Source organism: Phalacrocorax aristotelis, chromosome 13 (genome assembly GCF_949628215.1).
Source record: "Phalacrocorax aristotelis chromosome 13, bGulAri2.1, whole genome shotgun sequence".
NCBI lineage: Eukaryota > Metazoa > Chordata > Aves > Suliformes > Phalacrocoracidae > Phalacrocorax > Phalacrocorax aristotelis.
The window spans coordinates 17,346,734-17,367,771 of record NC_134288.1 but is presented as its reverse complement, the minus strand read 5'-3'; the positions used below and the strand labels follow the sequence as shown (position 1 = coordinate 17,367,771).

At 50.5% G+C, this 21,038-nt stretch overlaps 1 protein-coding gene across 4 annotated transcripts in view; it reads right to left on the bottom strand.

Annotated features, from left to right (window-relative positions):
* Positions 1-21,038, bottom strand: part of NFATC2 (nuclear factor of activated T cells 2) — a 97,910-nt gene that overhangs the window by 68,978 nt on the left and 7,894 nt on the right. For 2 of the 4 annotated variants that reach the window (XM_075108622.1, XM_075108621.1), the window contains exons 1-2: positions 11,321-12,342; positions 9,804-9,972 (exon numbers count right to left, since the gene is read on the bottom strand). In XM_075108622.1, the coding sequence (XP_074964723.1) occupies positions 9,804-9,972; positions 11,321-12,228 (1,077 nt within the window). In that variant the 5' untranslated portion in view covers positions 12,229-12,342. Of the gene's footprint in view, positions 1-9,803; positions 9,973-11,320; positions 12,348-20,654; positions 20,911-21,038 lie in introns of those variants that run through there. The other 2 variants (XM_075108624.1, XM_075108623.1) reach the window with 2 other exon arrangements.

Below are 21,038 nucleotides of genomic sequence, written 5' to 3'. Positions count from 1 at the left end.
ACATTGAGCAACGAAGTTGAATCTTGTCACATGTTTTTGTTCAATTTAATGTACTTGGGACGTAGCGAAAGAACGCAAACCAGAAGGAAAGCTCTGCCTGGGTTCTTTTTGCTCCTTACTGAAGCAGCCTAAAAAGGCCTCTGAAGATAATCCTTTGAACATCTGATTCTGCTAAATGATGAGTTTTTATTATACTCATTTTAAGTGTTTCTTATTTTGGTGACAATTTTGTCAAAATTCCAAGGACTGAACCTCATTTGCTCTGCTGCTCCTTACAGCAAACGACAACCAGACCCCCAGTGTCTCACTGGGATTTCTGCTTTCACAAGGGGTTAAAATACAGGTTTTGTTCCTGACTGCCCCGACACTGACCCTACATTGCAATGGAAGCAAGTTGTTACCTCTCTGTGCCTCAGTTTCCCTACCCTTGTGAAGAGCTGATCTTGATTTCAGGATGCTGTGACTATCTCAGCTGAAAGTTTAGAAGAGGCACTGTGCATCTGACCACTGCACAGGTACAGATATGGGATGTGGGGATCACATTTTCATAGCTGGGTGAAAACATGAATTTTTCCTACTCAGAAAACCAACTGTGTAATTAAGGAGCTCCCATGAACATTCATGATAAAAGATTTAAACTTCCCCCAGCACAACACCACTCTCTCTTCCACAAGTAAATCAGAGGGTGCAAATCTGCTGATTTCGACAGAATTGCACCGGGGGATTTTCTCGGCATGGGGCTCTGCCACCAGCTAGCGACGTCGTTCCCTTCCAGCTGTCAGAGGCACTGTGGGAGCCAGCCTCAGCCCAGCCGGAGCAGGACGGAGGGTGGCAAGCAGAGCTGCTTCCTTATCACCTAACCTTGCAGCTGCCTCTGCCGCATCAGCTCACGCTCCCCGGCAGACAGGGGAGGCAGCGATGCTTCAGGCACGGCCCCGGGAGCATCACGCTGCGCAACCGAGACGTGGTACAAAGCTTGGGAGCAACCGTGTGGGGCAGGGGGAAGATGGGACAGCAGCGGCAGCAAGAGCATCCTGGAGTTACTCAGTTCAGCCCGAGATGACTGATTTGACTGCACCAAACCCCCAGAGCTGAGCCCTCTGCCAGCACTCAGTGCCGGCCCTCCCGCAAGGCGGGTTTGGGGTCCAGGAACCATACCATGGCCTTCGCGCAGGCACTGGTTATTTGAACGTCAGCCAGATTTTGGAATGGATCTTGGCGAAAAGCATTTTTGGGAAAAAGAAAAGAAAAAAAAAAAGACAGACGATGAAATAAAAGCAAGCCCCAGGAGCCTCTCTCCTCCCCAATTTCTTTCTTATGCTGCAACCCATAACACGAGGCACACTCAGAGAGAGAATAACTCAGATCTGCTGGAAGCATCAGTGTTTCGTTGTTTCAGAATGAAAGGAGACCCTAGAAAATTTTCACTGCGCAGCAGCAGGCAGGACTACAGTCCCTTTCCTCCCAAACAGCCATGAGCCTGGCGAGCACGACGCTCCCCCCGGGCACGGGAGACCCAGGTGCGAGTCCTCGCTTGGCGCGAGACTCTTCCAATTAAACAGACATTGGCCTTGAGAGAGGAAGGGAGAAACTAGGGGCTTAGCTGGATGGTGAAGCCCATGAACAGAGAGCTCAGATGTGAGTTTACAGGACACCATCCACCCTGAGCGAACTTCTCCCGCGGACACTCGAGCACGCCCCGAGCAGGATGAGTTATGTAGACATTCCTGCTGCGCTGGAAGTGTCCACATGCACGGCAAACAGCCATAAATTTCAACTCTGATTTACTGTGCACTCACTCCCCCATGTACAGTCCTGCAGGGAAACACACGTGAAAGAGCAGCCTAAACATTGCATCTGCCTAATCCAAGGAATAACCTGGGCTGCCTGCATCTTACAGGCACCGCACTCAAACAAGCTGGTATACTCTCCTTCCCCCTCGCCTCTGCCAGTGTCACTTTTCATCAAAAGCAATATATTTTGAATTGGGCTTAGAAGTTTCGGTGAGACCTCTTCATTCATCTCTAACGCAAAGCTGCTTGGCCCGCGGGATGATCCCCCAGCTCCCTCGAGGTACGCGCTCCACTGACCACCTGCCCCGTGCCGCCGCGCCCCAGCTGCGCCCCGGCCGCTCCGCGGAGCGATCCTGCCTGCCCTGCTCTGGGGGCGAGCGGCACTCGCTCAGCCATAACGTCGGGGTGACCGCGTCCCTTTCACACAGTGGGATGCAGACCCAGTTTAAAGACTTTCAGCAACAGAGGAGGCAACTTATCTCCGGTTAAATTCTCCCAGTAGTTAATTACCCTCACTATTACCCAGCAGTTCTCTTCTTGCACTAGTTAGAGAATGCATACAGGTCAGCTCTTCCTCTGGTCTTGGTTTGTTAGATATCATACTTGATATTCCCTGTTTCACAGTGCAGTCTCGCATCTAAACAAAAGTAAATTTTAGGCTCACCTGTGTTTTCCTGCACCACTTATGATTTATCTAGGGATTTCATTTCCTCGGTGGCTGCACTGAGCGTTAGATAGACAGATCTCAAGGTACGGCCATGCTACCAGTACGCTAGCAGTACAGTGTGAGATTCCCACTGCCCTACCCTTACATTGGACAGGGTACTAGTTTTGAAGATAATTTCCCAGATGTACTTAAAATCTGCTTTCTCGCCACTGCACATCTATCCCTGCATTAGCACATGTAACGACAGTAAATATACCCACAACAGCTCAAAGCTCAAGAGGCACCTACAGTCATCACAGTTGTGCAAACAAGCCCCGTAGCCCTGCAGGTAAATCAAGCGTGGAACGTGCAGTCAGTTTGTCGTACGCTGCTCCCGACCTGGGGGCAGAAACCCCTGCAGCAGCCAAAAGCCGCCGAGAGCCTGCGTGAGGCTCCCGCTCGCTAGAAAAGGGAAGGGAAGGCCATGAGAATGGCACAAAGATGTTGCACAGCACGAGCTGGCTCCGCCACCAAGTCCAGCACAGCCGACCCGTGGAAGCGCAAACACGCAGCGCTTCATCCCGGACCTCGGACTTCCCCTTCACTGAACAGGAGGAGTTGGGAAGATGGGCAGAAAAGGGCAAACTCAATTCCCCCGATGTGCCCTCAGCATTAAACCTTCCTGGGCAGGCTGCTTTGGGCTTCAGCAGGAGCGCATCTCCAGCCCAGCCCTTCTTGCGAGAGTGTGAATCACGGTAGCAAGCTGTGATCTGGTTTTGAGTTTCCATCAAAGGTTCTGGTTTCACTAACATGCAAAGGAATTAGTCGAATGTTGGAAGTCACATACAGCCCCGTGGGAAGCCTAGGCTAGAAGACAATGTCTCCTTTGACTTATAAACCACAAGGAAACACATACATACAGCAAAAAATCAAATATAAATGGAAAGTGGAACACGCATTTGTTATTGTAAAGCAGCTCCTGTGTGCTTCATTAACAGCTCTACCATTCCAGCTTCTTTTTAATTAAAAAAACAAAACAAAAAACAAAAAACCAAGGGCAGTGACAGCCACCCAAATTTTAAAGGTTAAAACCCAGGGGAAAGTCGGGTGGGCTGTGCTGAACAGGAGCCCCTCTCTGTACAGCCTTCCTGCGTTAAAGAGGAGAGGCGAGGAGGAGACGGGCACACGCAGGCATGCAGCGCAGCTGTGATGGGTCGGGGGTACCTTGTGGCCCTCCCTGGTGATTTTAGGATAGCAGCAGCTATCCCAGATTTTAGGATGGTGGGGACCGAAGCCTCAGCCCACTCGAGCTGTCTCCTGCTCCTGCTGCGGGGGGGATGGGGAGGGAGGAGCCCCCGATGCTCAGCCTTGAAGGAAACATTCCCTCTCTCCCAGCCCTGTTGCTCATTTTAATTGCACTCAACTAAACGAAGACCCCAGGACTCAGCAGCAGCCCGGGCAGGTCGCGGGGGTGTCGCCCTCCTGTCCGCAGGGTGCCCCGGCTCTGGCGGGGGGCACAGAAAGCTGCCGCCCATGGGCGCAGGGCGCTCGGGGAGCCCGTGCGAACCCAAGCGCCGGGCTCCCGCTTCCTGGGGAAGCGCCCAAACCACCGAGCCGTTACCCAAAGGCGTGAGGCACCGGCCCCGCCGGCACCCCGGCCCGCGCGATGCTCGCCCCTGCCGCAGGCTCACGCCCCTCTGCCCGAGCATCCCAAACCTCTGCCTGCAGGAAGGTGCAAACTTTCTGGCTGAAAAGTGAGTTTTAACCCACCCCCGAACGCGGGGCGTACTCTGGGCAAGGTGCTGCCTTGGAAAACCGGGGCCCGAGTGACCAGCATCCTCAGCTGCTTTCGAACCCTGCAGCCCCAGGTTGTGCCGAATGGATTTGATTATCTGACACAAGTGGCAGAAAAAAGCAGGTTTGTTGATGAAGAACTGAGTTAATAACACGGTAGAAGTGAGAGAAGCAAAGTGAGGCATGCAAATGAGTTACTGATTACTAATGGGCTGGTTTTCATTCAGAAATATTTGAGCCTTTTGTAAAGATAAATTGGAGAAGCAATACTTCAGGCAAGGATTTGCTACGATGGTAATTAAAAAAAAAAAAACAAAATACCAGAGTTAGGCACACTTCTTTGAGAAAATGACTACAAATTACTGTGCTGAAGAGCTGTGTAAAAAAACATGTTCCCCAAGAATTGTTTACAGCAAAGTAAGTCCAAAACACACAGGTGCTTGGGAAAAAATTAGAAATAATAAGAAAAAAAAAAAAAAGGAAAAAGGGTTATATTTACTCTTTGACCCCAACACTTAGCTGGGTTCTCATAAACAGATGTTTAACAAAATAATATACCTCAGCTTCTCTACAGTCTGTGGCAGACGCACATCTGAAATTGATGCCCTGCGTCACTGCTCTCAGCTACACAAGGTGAATGCAGCAGTACGTCACCTATTTCTCTATCACCAGCTACCTCCAGGGACCCCGGAGGACCTCAGAATGTGGGAAGACTACGGTGTGAAATGGGTTTGTCTCATTTATGCCCATGAGCTGCAACATGTGTAAATGCAACCGCTTCTAATGAAACAAGTGCACATCAGCTACGCAGAGCATGTGGACAATCATTTACAAAAATCAGCCGCTCATCCTCCCCAAAAGCTTTTCCTTTCCCTTCCACTTCCCCTGAAGGAAGGGCGAGGGTTCTTTTTAGAAGTCCCTGAACTATTACACAATTGTGCAAAATATCATTTCCCTCTTGAAAAAAAAATCTGGCTTTACGCAAAGCCGAAGGACAAAACCAGAACCACTAAGTTTAATGAATATCTTCAAAATAATATTTTTATGGATTTTAAGAGATCATAGACTCTGCGTGATCATGGGGTGAAGCTCATCCAAACCCAGCCTTTGCTACTGGAAAGGCCTTTTCTTCTCATCCCTGCCTTCAACAGTTCAAAGACAGGACAACCTTTGCCGAAGAACTGAAAACCTGTCTCTTCCTGAGGCAGGGAGGTTCTTGTAGCCCTTGCGGACAGTAGGTGTAGGACGCCTTCGCCAGCACCCAGTGCTGCTCAAGCAGCACCACGTGCCCCGTTTCCCCTCGACAACAGGATAGCGAGCAATGCCAACAACCCAAAAAATTTAATTTCCTCTAAGAGGTGGGAGTTCCTAGAAGAATTATTGAACACAATGCTGGGAGAGATCTCAAGGAATCACCTCGTTCCTCTCTCCTGTCCCAAGCAGAATTCAAAATATATCCACACCCTTCCTAGCAGATGTTTGCCTAAAAGCATGCAAAGACGGAGGTTTTTACCCCTCTGGGCGGGGTGTGCGGCAGCAGGGTCAGCTTGGACAGAGCGAGGTTTGCGTTTGGATTGTCACCTCCATCCCGATCCCATCCATAAACTCTTTGCACAGAGGCAGTCACTGCCTTTCCTAATGGACAGTCTCTTCCAACGCCTTGCCTGGAGCAGTTGGGTAGAAATAAGCGGCTGACCCTCAACATCAGTGAAAGAGAGTTGGGAAGGAGGAAAACAATCCTGCCCACCCCATCCAGTGTCGGTGACCGATGGACCTGCAAGACGGTAGGAGCATGAAAACTTCAGCTTTGTCCTTGCCACGGAAGATTTCCTCACTGTTCTCAGCGACTTAACATCTAGGGCACGCTCACAGTGGCATTCAGCTTACATCCCTAAAACCAAAGCCCGAGTTTCTCTATAGTTACTAACAAGCTGTAGTTTCCTCCCAAGAGTGACTCAGAACACCTAAACTGGGAGCCTAGGTTTTTCCGTGTGACTCTAGGTGGTCTCTGAAGTTAGATGGTGTGAACATTACACAAGATGCATGGCTTCTCTCTTCCTCCCCCAGGCAAACAAAGTAAATGCCCGCTTCCGTGCGGCCCATGTAGCCAGAGTTTTTGGTGAACCAGACTCTTCTCCTGCCATACTTGGAGTGCACAACCGGTGCAGAGTCTTGTGCACAAACTCTCGGGGCTAGACACGTGAAGAAGAGGAAGCAGCATCAGAAAGATAAACCACAAGATAAAGCCTGGAGGATATGAGATCTGCTGGTCTGTAGCTTCAGAGCAGCCAAAAAAAGAAACTTGCATGCAAAACGCAGTTTTCAAAAAATAAATATTGCAGGACAACACCATGCTGCAAAAACTAGCGAACACCTCTTCCTCCAGAGGGTTCAGCTGGATAATTACTCGTGTGGGGGGTTAATTTAATGGGAAATTAGAAAATTCAGGAAAAAACTTAAAACCACATTATATTTTAGAAAAGGTAATCGAAACAGTGGAAGTCTATCAAAAGTAGTTGTAAAACGCCTGGGACATGAATGTGACGTTCGGCCTCGGTACGAATGCCGCCGCTTTGGTGGGCCGCTCGCACGCAGGGCAGGCTTGGCTCCTCGGTATTTAAGGCCAAGCGTTTGAGAGGCAGCACTGGATTCAGAAGTTGCTATGGAGAGATCCTCGTGCTCCGGAAAGATCCTGAGGGCGGCGTGTTCCAGCCTGTCATCTGGAAAGCGCTGTGGGTCCCCAGCACCAGGTCTGCAGCTGGCAGGGGAACCCCAGCCCTGCCACCCCTGGGTCAGCACTGCCACCCCTGCTCTGGGGCCGAACACGGAGAGCACTTGTTGAAAACTAATTTAATTTCGTTTCCTTACAACCAGTTGCTTTTAACTCATGCAAACTTTCCTCAGCACAGCATCTACCTTTTAAAAATGTCTCCTGTTTCTTTTTTCCCTGTTTCTGTACTGTTTGCGTCGGACAAGAACAAGAAAGTTAAAATTCACTGAGGGGAGAAAAGGGGGAAAAAAAACCCCAAACCTCGAAGCCGAATAAATTCTGACATGAAAGCTCTGGATTTTACTAGCCTTCCCGAGTTCCAGATGTCATAAACCATACAGGTGCAACTATCTCATTGCTCCACACCCATATGAACCTTGTTATGTTAAAGTGAGCACAAATCCAACTAATACTTCCAGGTTTATAGCAAACCTTCATACAGAAACTGTCCATATTTTCCCCATATGCAGGCACAGCTGTGCACAGGCACATCTGCTCGGGAAACTAACGCGGATCTTTGAATTTATAGTTTAAGATCCTTAAGCTTGATGGCAAATTATGATAAAACTAGGAATATCAGTTCCTGTCTCCGACAGAAAAAATAAATCCCTCTTTGATTGATATTGATTACAGGAAGGAAACAAAGCATTTATATTTCCCCATGTCACGAGAAACCCCTTTATTGCAATAAACATCCTGTTGATAGGAGTATCTTGGGAAGGTAAATGATACTATATTTGTAAGCAAACTGAGAAAAGAGCAAGTGCTGATTGGCCGTACCGTTCATACATCCGTGTAGCTTCAAACACACCACAGCAGGCTATGAGATTGTCAGATTCATAAACTAAAGAGACTGCATACATTAAGGTATGTCAGATGTGATTGCTATTGATTATTATCCTGCATCCTTTACTCAAATATCCAGTCCATACATGTAAGTCCAGCTCAACCAAAGCAAACTCATTGATTTAAAAATTTATGGCTTGATTTTAAAAGCGGCTGAGCCTGCGGGGGAATATCGAACATATGTTTGAAGTTAAGGACAAGCCAACCCAGTGGAATTAGTGGTATTGATCGCATGCTTAAAATTAAGCATAAACATCAACATTTTCCTGGTTCACGCTTGCCACAGCAAGCCCTGAGTGAGGCGGGAACACCTGCAGCATGCACCCCAGATTTGCCCGGTGGAAGCTGTAGCTGTGGCCGATCCGTGCACTTGCCATAGCTCGTTACCGCCAGATCGCCCTGACCCCTTGCAACCCTGACCAAAACCCTGGCTTTCCTTCCTGAAGGGCACTGGCTGAAACTGGGGGCAAACCAGCGAGAAGACTGATGTGGCCCCGCATGGCTCCAGCGCAGCTACTCAGCTGTTATTTTACATTACCCTTTGAAAAGTGAAGGGAAAGCCTTTCACCCCCCACAACAGAACAAGGGTTCAGCCCATCCACCTTCCACGTCCACAAACGGCCAAGTTTTGTTACCTCCGCCACTGTCAGCTTGGATTTTGTTCACCGATTTCAGCAGGGCGACTTCCCGACTCACAAGCATAGCTAGGACCAGAACGGGACCCTTTAGAGCAACAGAAACGCTGCCTCGAGATATAAACTGTTGTTCCTGTAGCGACATCAGCCCAAATCACGAGGGAGCTCCCGCATAAACGCATTCACCCTTCCCCTGTGAAGTTACAGAGCCGACAAACACGTCCTCTCTATACCTACAGCTTTATAGGGGCCAAACTTTTTCCTGACATCACCCCCGCTGCTACGTGATTACGTCGCCCCGCAGCCCGCTCGGCTAGCACAGCCCTCCCCGCGGCGGCGTGCACCCAGGACAAGAGGAAGGCGGCGTTACCACAGGCGACAAGCAGAACCACGTGCAAGGTGGGACACGGCGTCGCCAAGTTACATATAAGCCAGGCACTAGGTTGAAACGGATGTAGTGAGTGTTTGAATGGGTGGAATCCTCTGAGTTAAATTTAAATGGGCTTAAAATCAGGAGTTCTACCATGTAACCAGAGGACAGAAAAAAATAAAAAGAGTAAAATTGCTAAGGAAAAAGCACACGCATGGAAGACATTTCTAGCAAAAGGCAGCTGTTAACTCTGGGGAAACCACAGTTTAACATCCATCCCTTCCTAATCCAACTCCCATCAGGGTTAATGAAGGTTGCTTTGCCTTTCTTTAAACCTCAAGCGAACGCGCAGGAGCCGTGCAGGGTTTGGCTGTACGGGCCGGAGAGGAGCCGAGGCCAGATACAGCCAGACACGCGGGGAGCGGCTCCGCCGCATGGACTTGCTCTGGGGGAACCTGGGGGAGCACGGCCCCAGAACCCTCGCTCGCCGCTGGCAGGAGGACATGGATCTACCCCGACCCACTAGTTATGTTAAATCTGACTTCGGTAGGTCACGGAGCTACGCTGAGTCTCAAAGCCAGGCTTGATGTCTGTATGTTTTGAACCTCACAAAAAGCCCTAGGTGACACGGATGAGTCTGTTCTCAAGATGAAACGGGTTCAGCTGGAATTCAGGACAGCTGGACCTCTTACGGTCACAGGAGGTTTAATATATAGCCCAGAAAAGGTGGCAAATATTTTGCCAAAGTTTCTGAGCTTTCACAAGCTAACCCAAAGCAACTTTAGAAACGTCTAGGACTACACCACAGTTCAACTTCAGACACTTTATGCACATCTACGAGCACGCCCAGGCTCACACAGTCCTCCTCTTTCAGGGGCAGCCCCAGCAAGACTCAGAAATGACCTGCCCCCCACCCTTCCCTCTGGGGAGCTGTTCCCAGGTCCCTTACCTGCACGACGGGGTGGCCTCCGGTCGGCGCCTTGACGGCCCCTCGGCTTCCCTCCGTCTCGTAGTGCGCCCGGTGGTGGGGCTTCGGCTGGACCTCGATCCGCAGCTCGTAGGAGCCGGACTGGCTGGAGAGCGGCCACTCCAGGGGTGGGAGCGACTGGACGGGCAAACTGGGCAGAGAGAGACCATACCAGCTGAAACTCCGCAGCACTGGATTTCTCAAAGCCCTGACCCCTTCCTCCTCCAAGTACCCCACCGGGGCTAATCCCGCTGAAACGTTTAGGACTCTGCTTTCAGTCTCAGTGAGGACGTGCTGTCCTGCTCACGTTTGACTGCAAACTCTGCTGAGCTTCAGGATGAACATGATAATTTCTGCGGGCCCATCTCCTTGCAGAAGAGAACAGAATATTTCTATTTCTTAAATTGAAATGTCTGTAGCAGTTATATTTTTTCAAAGATCCCCCTCTTCTAGCTAGCTTTTGCTGCGCATCTTAAACTTTGATCACAGAACATATGTTGTGAAATATTAACTCCATTTACCATTACTTACTGGTTGTGTAAATTAAAAATATTTACGATTTCCATAAATATGAAAATGCACACGAATAAAACGCTAAATATTCTTACCTGATGCTAATCTTCCTGTTCCTAAAATACACAAGGGTTTATAACATGAAATGAATACACTGAAATGTACAGCTAGAGCTTGCACTGGACTTTAAACGACGTATTTTGCTCGTACAAGCCGCTGCCGGGACCGACCCAACCAGCCCAGGGACGTCACGGCCCGCGTCCTCACTCGCGGTTTGCGTTTGGCAGGTCGGGAGCGGCGCGGGACAACGCCGGCGCGGGGACAGCCTTGCCGCCGAGCGGGACGGCAGGGCTCGCGGGGTGCCGCTGGCGACCGCGCGTGGAGTCCCACGCTTGGCGACCTCCGTCCTGGCAGACGTGCACCGCTCAGGGCCAGCCCCGCGCGGCAGCTGATGAGGGTAGCGCCAGGGCTGAGATTTGGGTTAAACGGCAATTAACAAATTAACAACCAACAATAAGTCACTTGGGGTTGACCAAACGCTCCGAGTGACTTGGAGCAGCGTACTCTATTTTGAATCAGGAAATATGTAAAGTCTTTTCATCCTTGATGGAAATTTGTAAGCGGGACATTCCCTGAATTTAGAAAAGCAATCCAACCATTTTCTCCAAAAGCAGCAGGATGGAACGAGAGCCTTTAGCTTTCTCAAAGGCTGGTTGCAATCTGCTTTTTAGACAAATAATTTGGAAAACTGAATTTGTCATACGCTGTGCTATCAGTGAGCCACTTTGATGATGGTTTTTTTCCAAACCCTTTTTTCACCTCTCAGAATCGTAACGATTGGGTTCCCATCAACCAGTGCTGCCCCTGAGCATGCAGCTCGGGTCTGCAGCAGGATCTGCCCAAGCAAACACCCGCTAGGGATCACCATGCATGACACAGGCCATCAAGCCATGAGAAAACACTCAACCACAAGAAGCGTTACATACCTGCAGATAGGTATTGCAGGCACCAGCTGCTTTGTCCAGGATGGAGGCACCAACAAAATTGATTCTGGGGCTGAGTTTCTCCGGTCCTCCTGCTCGCAAGGCCCGTGGAAGTCAACAGTCTGAAAGACGTGACATGGAATGCTGTTTTTGTGGGAAGGCATTGATGAAGGATCAGGGCTGGTTTTCCAAATTTTCGTGGGAACACCACAGGAAGGATCCGTAGTAAGGCTGTTCATAGCATCCATGGAAAGAGAAGCGCTGGGCAACTGCGTGTAAGTAACTGAAGAGTTGTCTTCTCTGAAGGGGATGCGAGGAGAGGATTGTGGAGAGGGGGTCCTTGACTGTCGTGGAGAAGTGGAAGGCAGCTGAGTACTGTAGAGCTCAGTGCAAGAGTACCTCCGTTTTGCACCTGGTGATGAAGACCTTGAGTTGGGACAGGGTGATGGTGAATGTCGTCCCAAGCAGGTTTCCTCCGTGATGCTTGTTCGTGGTGACATTATTGGAGAGGTTCTAGGAGAATAATGAGTATGGATGTTTTGAAACTGTGGACAAAGGTCATCACTAGGACCATTATTTGGTGAAACACATGGTGATGTGCAAGGAGATACATTTGTCTCTGAAATGAAACTTGCAGAGGAGCCGCTACTAGCTGGGCTCAAACACAGTGGTTCTCTGTAGCCCTCAAAGCCAGGGACAGGCAGGGTAACCCTTGGGCTAGTGGTAGCTGAGTTTGACTGATGTTCTACCAAAAGAACATCTGTTTCTCTGCTGCGGAAGGGACCCCCTGAATGAATCAGTTCATGATATGGAGTAATTTCAATCCTAGGGCTCGGAGCAGAGGCCCCTGCAGCGTTGGCAGGGTGTGTAGGTGTTGTCCCTATGCTATCTGGCTGTCCATATCTGCCCATGGGATCTGCAGAAAGGCTAGAAAAAGGCAGGGGGCATGGCTTGAGGCCACAGTCCAAGACATCATGAGCGTATGTAACTCCAGAGGGTGGGCTGTTGGTTTTATGTGGAGTCGGTTCTTCTGGAAAAAGAAGGGTCTCTTTAAGACTATAAATATTATTACAGAAGCTGAGCAATCATGGATTTAAAAAAATGCATATTTATAAACTGATCGTGATCTGATATTAGGTAAATACTTGCTTACTTCTTTTTAACTGCAATTAATGCTCGTGAAAAGTACTGGATTAACAGCCAGGGAAGCTCAAGTGCTCAGAGCAGATGCAGCATGGACAGAAGCACTGCAAACACCTCCACACCGCCCGGCCGGGCTCCCTCTACCCGAGCCCTGAGCTAGAGGGATCACCTGGAAGGGTTGGCGACACGCCAGCCCCTCCGCCCACGTCACCGCTGGCCTCCCTGCTCCTCCTACCCAAAACGGCCCCGAGCGCCAACCGGGCTGCCGGGACTTTGGTCAGCTTTTGTCAACCAGGAGCTGGACCGAGACCGTCACGACACAAAACCAATTCCAAACAGGTCTAGGAAAAACCAAAAGGTTGAGGGAAAGCTTTTGGTGAAGGGAAAAAACCCTTCCTCACATGGCAAAGTCCAGCCAGAAAAGGCTTCAGGAGACCAAAGCTGAGCTCAAGCCCTTCAGTCAGAAAGGCAGTTCTGTGTGATGATTTGTTTGGCTCCTTATCGCGTCAACAGGTTTTGGTGACAGGTTTCACGTGAGAAAGCACCAGATGACCAGAAAACACAACCACAAATATTTGTTTGAAAAGAGAAAGGATCCGGCCCCATGTTTGCAGGCAATCGCTTTCCAATTTCAGCTCAAGGAAAGTTTTGGCCAGAGAGGGATTACAAAATACACAACAACAGGTAAGTGTTCAGTGCAACCCTCTCTCCTGGTGCAAAAAATCCTCAATTTTCAGAGATTCTCACTCTTGCAAACTGTCCCCAGGCTGCAGAGTACACGAATGCTTCTGGCAATACAGAATTCCCACCAGCACCGCTGAGCCCAGTTCTGGGCTCGTCCCAGCACCCCACCGGGTGCTTAATGCCAGCAGCATCTGACACAGCAGAGTCATGCCAGGCATCCCCGGGACAGACCCCTCGGCATACACCAGCTCCTGGCAGCTGAATAATATTTGTCATTACACAGAAGCGTGCAAAATATTATCAGGATTTTTAATATGTTTTTGGTGATTTCAGTGTATCCAGCAGGAAATACCTGAAACAGCTCCACAGTTTGAGATTAATTCACACTATCTGCTCACTCTTGGGCACAGATCAGGACGTGTCATAGGCGAAGAGGGTTTTGTTTAAATATTTAAACAACTGTTTCAGCATTTTCTGCAACTCCTGCACTACATGAGGCAGCATTTCCCATGAGCAAATAATATTGTACATAAAGCCAGGTAGGAGTTGACTGTGCTTTCTGCAGAAGTAGCAAGAGATCGTAGCGAAGCTTTTGCATGCAGAGAGACTGTGATTTAATTTCAGGGAGTTCTGTTCCTTTTCAATTTTAAATCCTTGTTAGAGTGAGAGCAAAATCCCCCACTGATTTTTGACTACTACTTTTTGTGCTCAATGTTTTGCACAACCTGGAGAAAACTCCACAGAAAGAAAAAAAAAATGCAGGAGGAACCGCTGAGCCTGCGTGTTCAGCGGGAAACCCCGACCAGCCGACCAAACAAACCAGCACACAGAAAATCGATGTGACGGGATGGGAGACAACTGGGAGAGCCCAGCTTGCAGATTTCTTAAGGTTCACTCTGGCTTTTAATCCCAGCACACAGCTGTTTTGGGGGGGTGGGAAAACAGCAACAAGTAACTGAATTTTGAGCCAAACATATTTTTAACATCGTTGATCCCGGATATCAGAGCTTTGGCATTCACAGGATTAGCACGTCAATCACATCACTCAAACTCAGACGCATCAAGCCTAGGTATCGACGCTATGATTCACTCTGAGTAAAACTCATCGCTCCTTCGGACTCAGTGGAGCAATGCAATACTCTGCAGTCCCACAAAACATCACTCCCACCGCTTTCGGAAGAATCTCTCCCGTTTAAACTGATGCAAAAGAGCAAAGTCAGCATCCAGGAGAGGAAGGCTTGACGCCAGGACTTGAGGCAGTGTTCGCACAGCGACCGGCAATCGCAGAAAAGCCCTCCAGGCTGAACAGCTTCGCATCAAGGAGCAGGCGACTGTTTCAGTTCCCCGTTCAACACACCTACAGTGAGAGCTGCCCCCACCGCACACATTAAACCACGTTATCTGTGCCAGATACACAGACAAAAAAGTATTGCTACTGACAGCACAGGTTAAGCAGCAGAGCTGGCACGCACAGATTTGTGTTGAGGGTTATGGGGAAAGCAAGCATGTATTTTTACGTCAACATGTAATTTTTAAGGTCTTCTGAATAACAAACACACACCACCACCCATGCTTTCTGCCTATTAAAATTTGGGCTCCCGATAACCCAAGTTTTCTTTGTTTTCCTCTGAAATATTATGTTTAAATGAGCACTTTCACCCTTGGCATTCCCCCTCCAAGAGGAGCCACGTTCCAGATACTAACAACAGTGTTTACGCCCGACAACACGCCGCAGCTTGTCCTTGCCTTCGCGTAGCTCTCCCGCAGAGCACCCCTCTGCAGCACTTTACGGACCGGGAGTGCTCTCCCAGTGCTCGCAGGCGGTGAGCGGGGCAGGCGCCCTTTGCCAAGCAGGCAACACCCACAGCCTTCTGCAGAGCAACAATATATAGTTTCCTCCCACGTGGCAAATCATCAATAAAGCAGGAGGCAGCACGTGAACGTGGGCAAGACTGCAGACAAGAAAACCTCGGCTCCTATGAAGGGTGCCTGGGGAACCGCGCCAGGTAGCGATGCCCAGAGGCTGAGGCTGCGTCTCAGGCAGGGGAGAGGCTGCCGGCCCTGACTCATCGGCACGGCTTCGTCAGGACCCGCGGCTTGGGGAGATCTCCTGACCGAGTCCCAGCCCTGCATAACTTCAGAGGTACAATGAAATCACTGTCCCGGGATGCTATTGCCCACGCCCGTGACGTCACGGTCTGTCGCCATGGAAATGCTGGTGATGCTGCAGCGCGAGGCTCTGACCTCACCGGAGGATGGAATAGGGGCGGCCGGGTGAAGCAGCAAGTGCTGCTCTCCAGAAGTAAACGGCTCTTCCGTCAAAATCAGAAGAAACGCTGCTTTTTGCTTCCGTAGGAGGCGACTGGCTACCCCAGTCCCGGCCAACTTGGCCACGGCAGGCTGGGGTTTGGAATCCGCTCGAGGCAGGGACAGACCCGAGCCAACATCCCAGCTTCCCCAGGCGAGCACCACGGGAGTTTGGGTTTTATAAACAATGTCAAGCTCCTGCCTTCGAAAGGGGCGGCGGGGGAGAGATTGCTCCCCGGCAGCCCAGCTCCTTTCTCTCTGCATTTGCAGAGGCTGGCGGGAGTGTGGAGCAGCCCAGGGCACAGGAAGGGCTCCAGGCAGCCGGCCCCAGCAACACCCATGCTTCCCCCTGAGCTGCCAAGGCGAGCTCGCTTAGGGCAGCCGGAGCTGAGGACAGCAAACCTCACACCGCTGGCCCTCTGCCACCCTGGGCTCCCCAAGGAGGTGAGAGGCCACTGCACCCCCTACAAAAGAATAACTACGTGACGGATCAGCCTAGCAAAGGCATTTTTCAAGAACCGAAGCAGCTTTGAAACCTTCGTGCAGATGCCCCAGAGGTACAGCTTTGCGCCCTTGTGCCACCTTCAAGGGTTCATCTGTCCCTGCATATTGCATCCCAGAACACAGGCTGAAACACTCCTGCAAAGGACTGTCGTCTACACTGCCTCGGCGAGCAGCACAGCAGGAGCAGCCCAGCAGCTTCAGCCCGGCTCCTCTGGCACCGCTCTGCAAGTGCGGTCCCAGCGCTTCCCCACCTCCCTCCGCTCAGGCACTTCCCAGCCTGAAGTTTCACTGCTGAATCATCCTCTGATTCAGTACCAAAAGACGCTGCTGGTTTGAAGGGGGGTTAAAAGAAAGCGAGCTTCACACCCAGGCAACACCGGCACCTCCTCGCGTTCTCAGTCTGCTTTACTGTCAGCCCACAGCCCGCACCCCAAGCCTCGCGACTAGGGAAGCCCTACCTCCAACCCCCGAGGATCCCACCCAGCTGCCTCCAAGCTCTTATTCCCCCCTTTTTTCCATAGCCTTTACCCAGTTGCTAGTTCACAAGAGCATCTCTCCTCTTCCCACAGCGGAGGGCAGAAGCAGGGCTCTGCATCCTGCCATGCTGTAAAGAGCAAACCAGCTCCCGTGGACAGGCTCGGGAAGGCTGTGGGCAGCTCCACCAGCCGGTACCCTCAGGAGTGCCCTTAGGGCTGATTAGCTAGAAGAGTTAAAACACAGGTGAAAAACATCGAGGGATTTAAGTTTCAAAGGACTTTAACCCTTGATTTGAAAAGCTCCTTTTTGCAGACCTCTAAAAGGCAGAAAGGAAAACCCGCAGCGGGTCCTGCCGGGCTCTGGAGGGTTCCCACGCCGGACGGGACGCACACCAGTGCGTGCACACACGGCCTTGCAAGGGCCCACCCTCCGCTGGTTTTCTAAACAAGGCAGTAACTTCAAAGCCATTCTGTCAGCCAAATCTGACCTTGCCAATTAGCATGAAATTAGGGAATAACATCACCCGAGCAACTGCATTCCACGATGGGTTTATACAATTCATCGTCTAGGAAAAGCTAAAGATAGCCACGTGTGGGGCAAGGGAGGGCAGGGGGAGAAGCTCGGTTTTGACCTCACATCCGTTTGCTGCAGTGCAGCTTCTGGGATTTAAATGGAGTTCCTTATTTGCATACGTAGAAGAGTCCAAATCTTTTTTTAATTGATTTGCTTATTGCCTTTTGAAGGAGCCAGTCCGGAGCTTTTCTGGGCTTTTCAAAAGCCAAGTTGGCTGTTATTTACACTGGCTGCTTAGAAGCTCAAAGTGAAAGTTGGTTTCCTGAGTGAAATCTGGTATTCTCTGTTACATGTGCGTGTTTGTTTCTTTGCTGCAGGGCTGCCGCTGAACACTGCCTCCTGTGTTACTGAGCCAGTCGCCGGGACTGAGCTGCGAGCATTTTTTTCTTTCCTTTTAATAGCTTTGTATTGGAGAGAAAAAGGAGGAACGAGGCGAATTATAGAGGGCTTGACACCTACAAGACGTGGCAACGTCCCTGGGAGCCTGTCCACATACAAACAAGCATTCAGAGGGATATTAATATCTATGGATGCTCCCTGCTTCCCCTCTCTATATTATACATACATAGACCTGTAGATTCACATCACCAGATGCAAGGTAAGAGGCTGCTGAGCTACAGCAAAGGCTGGGGCCTACAAGAAAACACTCTTTCCCACTTGCATTCTAACCTGTTGTCTCAGGGCAGGATTTTGTCTGGAATCTTACTTAAAGATGGGTTTTGCTTGGATTTTAAGCTTCAAAACACCCCTCAGAGGATTAGCTCTCAGAAGGGTTAACCTCAACTATTAAAAATTGCGGGGCAGCTTTACCTACCAGCGGATGATCACACAGTGAACACAAACCAAAAATACATCAAAAGGGAGCTGCTGCAGCAGAGCAATTTTCTGGCTTTTGCGTATTTTGTCTCTCATAGCGGCCAACAACAGGCACCACGGAATAATACACAAAGCAGTTATCAGAACTTACTCATCTGGGACACCTCTTGGTAGGAGCTAGTCTGAATGCTCGTTGACTTTCTGTCAGCCTTCTCCACTGAGAAACAAGGATATTCAGCGCCTTTCAAGGCTGAAGTACGCTAAAATTTGGGGTACCCCTAGCAGGACCTCCGCACTCAAGGGAACGCCTGCAGAAAACCTCTTCGAGGCCCACGTGAAATCACAATTTCAACCTAACAGCGCAGGGCACCCGCTTTGCCCAAGCTTCCCAAAGCCTCTTCACCTGGGCACCTCCCTGAGTTCAGCCTGCTGAAGGCAGGTGTTCCTGGTTTGCAAATGCTGAGAAGAGGAGAGCTCATTAAAGTCTGGCAAGTAAGGGTAAAAGTAAAAGGCACATGGAAAGAGGCACTTTGTGCAGCGTTGCTGCTTTTGGAAATGGTTGGCTTAGAGAGGAAGAGCTAACATTAATAATATTGACCGCAGGATTTTTATTTACCCTTTTTTCCCCTGTTTCTTTTATAGCAGTCCATGTTCCTGTTGTCTCAGGCACACAGAAGCACGACTGAATGCCAGCCGCTTTCAGTAAGGATATTTCTGGCATTTCCATGGCAACAAGTTGTGATATAGATCCTACTTTTAAAACACAAGCTTAGGTGGATACTGTCAAATCCCAACCTTTTAAAAAGTTGTTTCTCAGAAATAAGCTTTCATCACAATACACTCCTAGGGCCCTGAATTTACTTCTTATTCTCTAAAGAAATTTAAGAAAAACTAACTTTAAAAAAAAAAAAAATCACTCTTGGCACGTTTACAGAGGTTTGTTATTATAGGCCCTGTCGCGAGCGGTGGGTGGAGCGGGCCAGGCTCTGAGGAAACCAGAGCCTCCTTCAAACGGGCTCTGAATGTAGGAACCAGGCTGAAGCGCCGGGATGCACAGACACTCCTCTGGTTTTGGTTCCATTTTGAATCCTCCACTGAAAAAGGCTTGTTTTCCCAACTACGGTTCAGGCGAGGCCAGAATCGCACATGAACATCGAACATCGTTTCCCACCGGCATGTGGGTTGAACGTTTTCTGTTCTTGTGTAAACATGCTTTAATCTTTTGTACATTAAAGGTCACGGATGTATACCGGATTGCTTACAGACTCTAGCTGGTGCCTTTTCAAAGCGAGGGAGAATGTTCTCCAGATTACAGTGCCAGTATATATGTTGTGATCTTTTTTTCTTATGCTAATGATTTCCATCTTTGGAACAAACAAAATTACTACTAATTATGGCTTCCAGTCATTCAAATGTGGAGAAAGCAGGCTCAAGAAGGAAGTTACTTCTACTACAAGCATACACTGCTCTGCATTTATGTGGTTTGAAGATTAAACTTTCTACCCCCCACCTACGTATTATTATATTCTGTGGAACTTCCCACTTAAGGCTTCACAGCAGTACTCTCTACTATGAAGATGTGAAAAAAACCCAGCATCTGAAGCTTTCACTGAGATTTAATGTATTTTCATTAAATTCACTGACCTCCCCCCATCGTGGATTTATTTTAGCATGGTTTGATCTACATTAAACCTTGAAAGAAGCTCAGCTTTGTACACTCGATGACATTAACCATCCTCACTCAGCTTTGATGCTGGTACACATCTGTGCATCTAAACAAGTAAACGAAGAATAAAACTCAGTAACCACTCTCTGTTTCACAGACGACACCACGACTCAGGCCTAACCGCTCTCCTCCTTCTCCTGCACGGTCCCCTCGGAGCACAGCAGCTCCTTCTTCAAATGCCCGAAAGAAACGCCACCTCTCAACTGTGCAGAATCCAACCAGGTGTATCTTAGAAACAATATCCCAGCAATTCTTTCCTCTGGGTCCTGCCTCATGTGGCTTTGTCTGGTTTACACAAATCTGTACTTTATGGGACAGGAAGTATCAATTTTTAGTATCATCAACTGATTGAATTATCACTTAGAAAGTCAGGGAACACTTGTCACAGTGCTTTTAGTATCACAGACTTGCATAAACTCAGAAAAGTAGAAGAGACTGTCGCTTCTTCCTTCTTTTTTTAATTTAACTTAAAGCTTATGGTGTTTTATAGCTAATTAACTTAAGCTTACGGTGTGTGGACCCAACCTGGGTGCTGGACCTCCCCAGCTCCTTGCCACCCAAGCGGGACGGCCAGGCTCGTTGCAGGCACCTGCCTGCACGGGGATCCCAGCCCCGGTGCTCCAGCTGCCTCGTTGAGCGTCCAGAACACCCTCTGCCACCACGACGATGGTCTCAAGGAGACCAACCGAGCGGAGCCCTTCCGCTTCGCCCTCCAGAGCTGCGCTCTCCCACCCGGGCGCACGCCTCTGTCACTGATCGGCGGGTCCCACGGCCGACGCTCCATCGCCAGGCGGGGACCAAGCCCCTCGCCGACGGCGGCCGTTCGCGAGGGCCTGCTGGCTGCAGCAGCGCCCCAAAACCCGAGCTCAGCCCGGCCCGGAGCTCGGCCCGGTCCCGAGCTCAGCCCGGCCCGGAGCTCGGTCCCGTCGGGGCTGGTCCCGGGCAGGGTCCCCGCAGCTCCCCGGGCCTCCGCCGCCCCCCGAGGGGCTGCCGCAGTGCGTGGGCACCCCCACGGCCCGGCCCCCGGAGCCGCCGGTGCTGCTGAGGCGGCCCCGCCGCCCCCTCGGGGCGCGGCCCCGGCTGCTCCTGCGGCGGCTCCTCACCAACCTTCGATCGGCTTCAGGTAGTCGTAGTCGAAGAGGATGGAGAAGTCAAACTCCTCCTGCGGGCTGCCCTCCCGGGCCGGCCCGGGGCCATGCCCGGGGCCATGCCCGGGGCCCCCCTCCTGCGGGTCGGCCTCCGGAGCCGGGGCGGCGGCGCTCATCGCGGCCGGGGCCGCGGCGGGAGGGGAGGGACGGAGGGAGGCTCGCCCGGGGCTGCCCGGCTGCCGAGAGGAGCCCCAAGGGCGGCAGCCGCCGCTATCCTTCCAAGTGCAAGCGGAGTTGAGGGGAGGGGGAAGAGGAAAAAAAAAAGGGGGAAACAAGGCAAAAGATGTCGCGGGGGTCGCTGAGGCGGGCGCGGCTGCCCCCGACGGCGGCACACGAGGGGGAT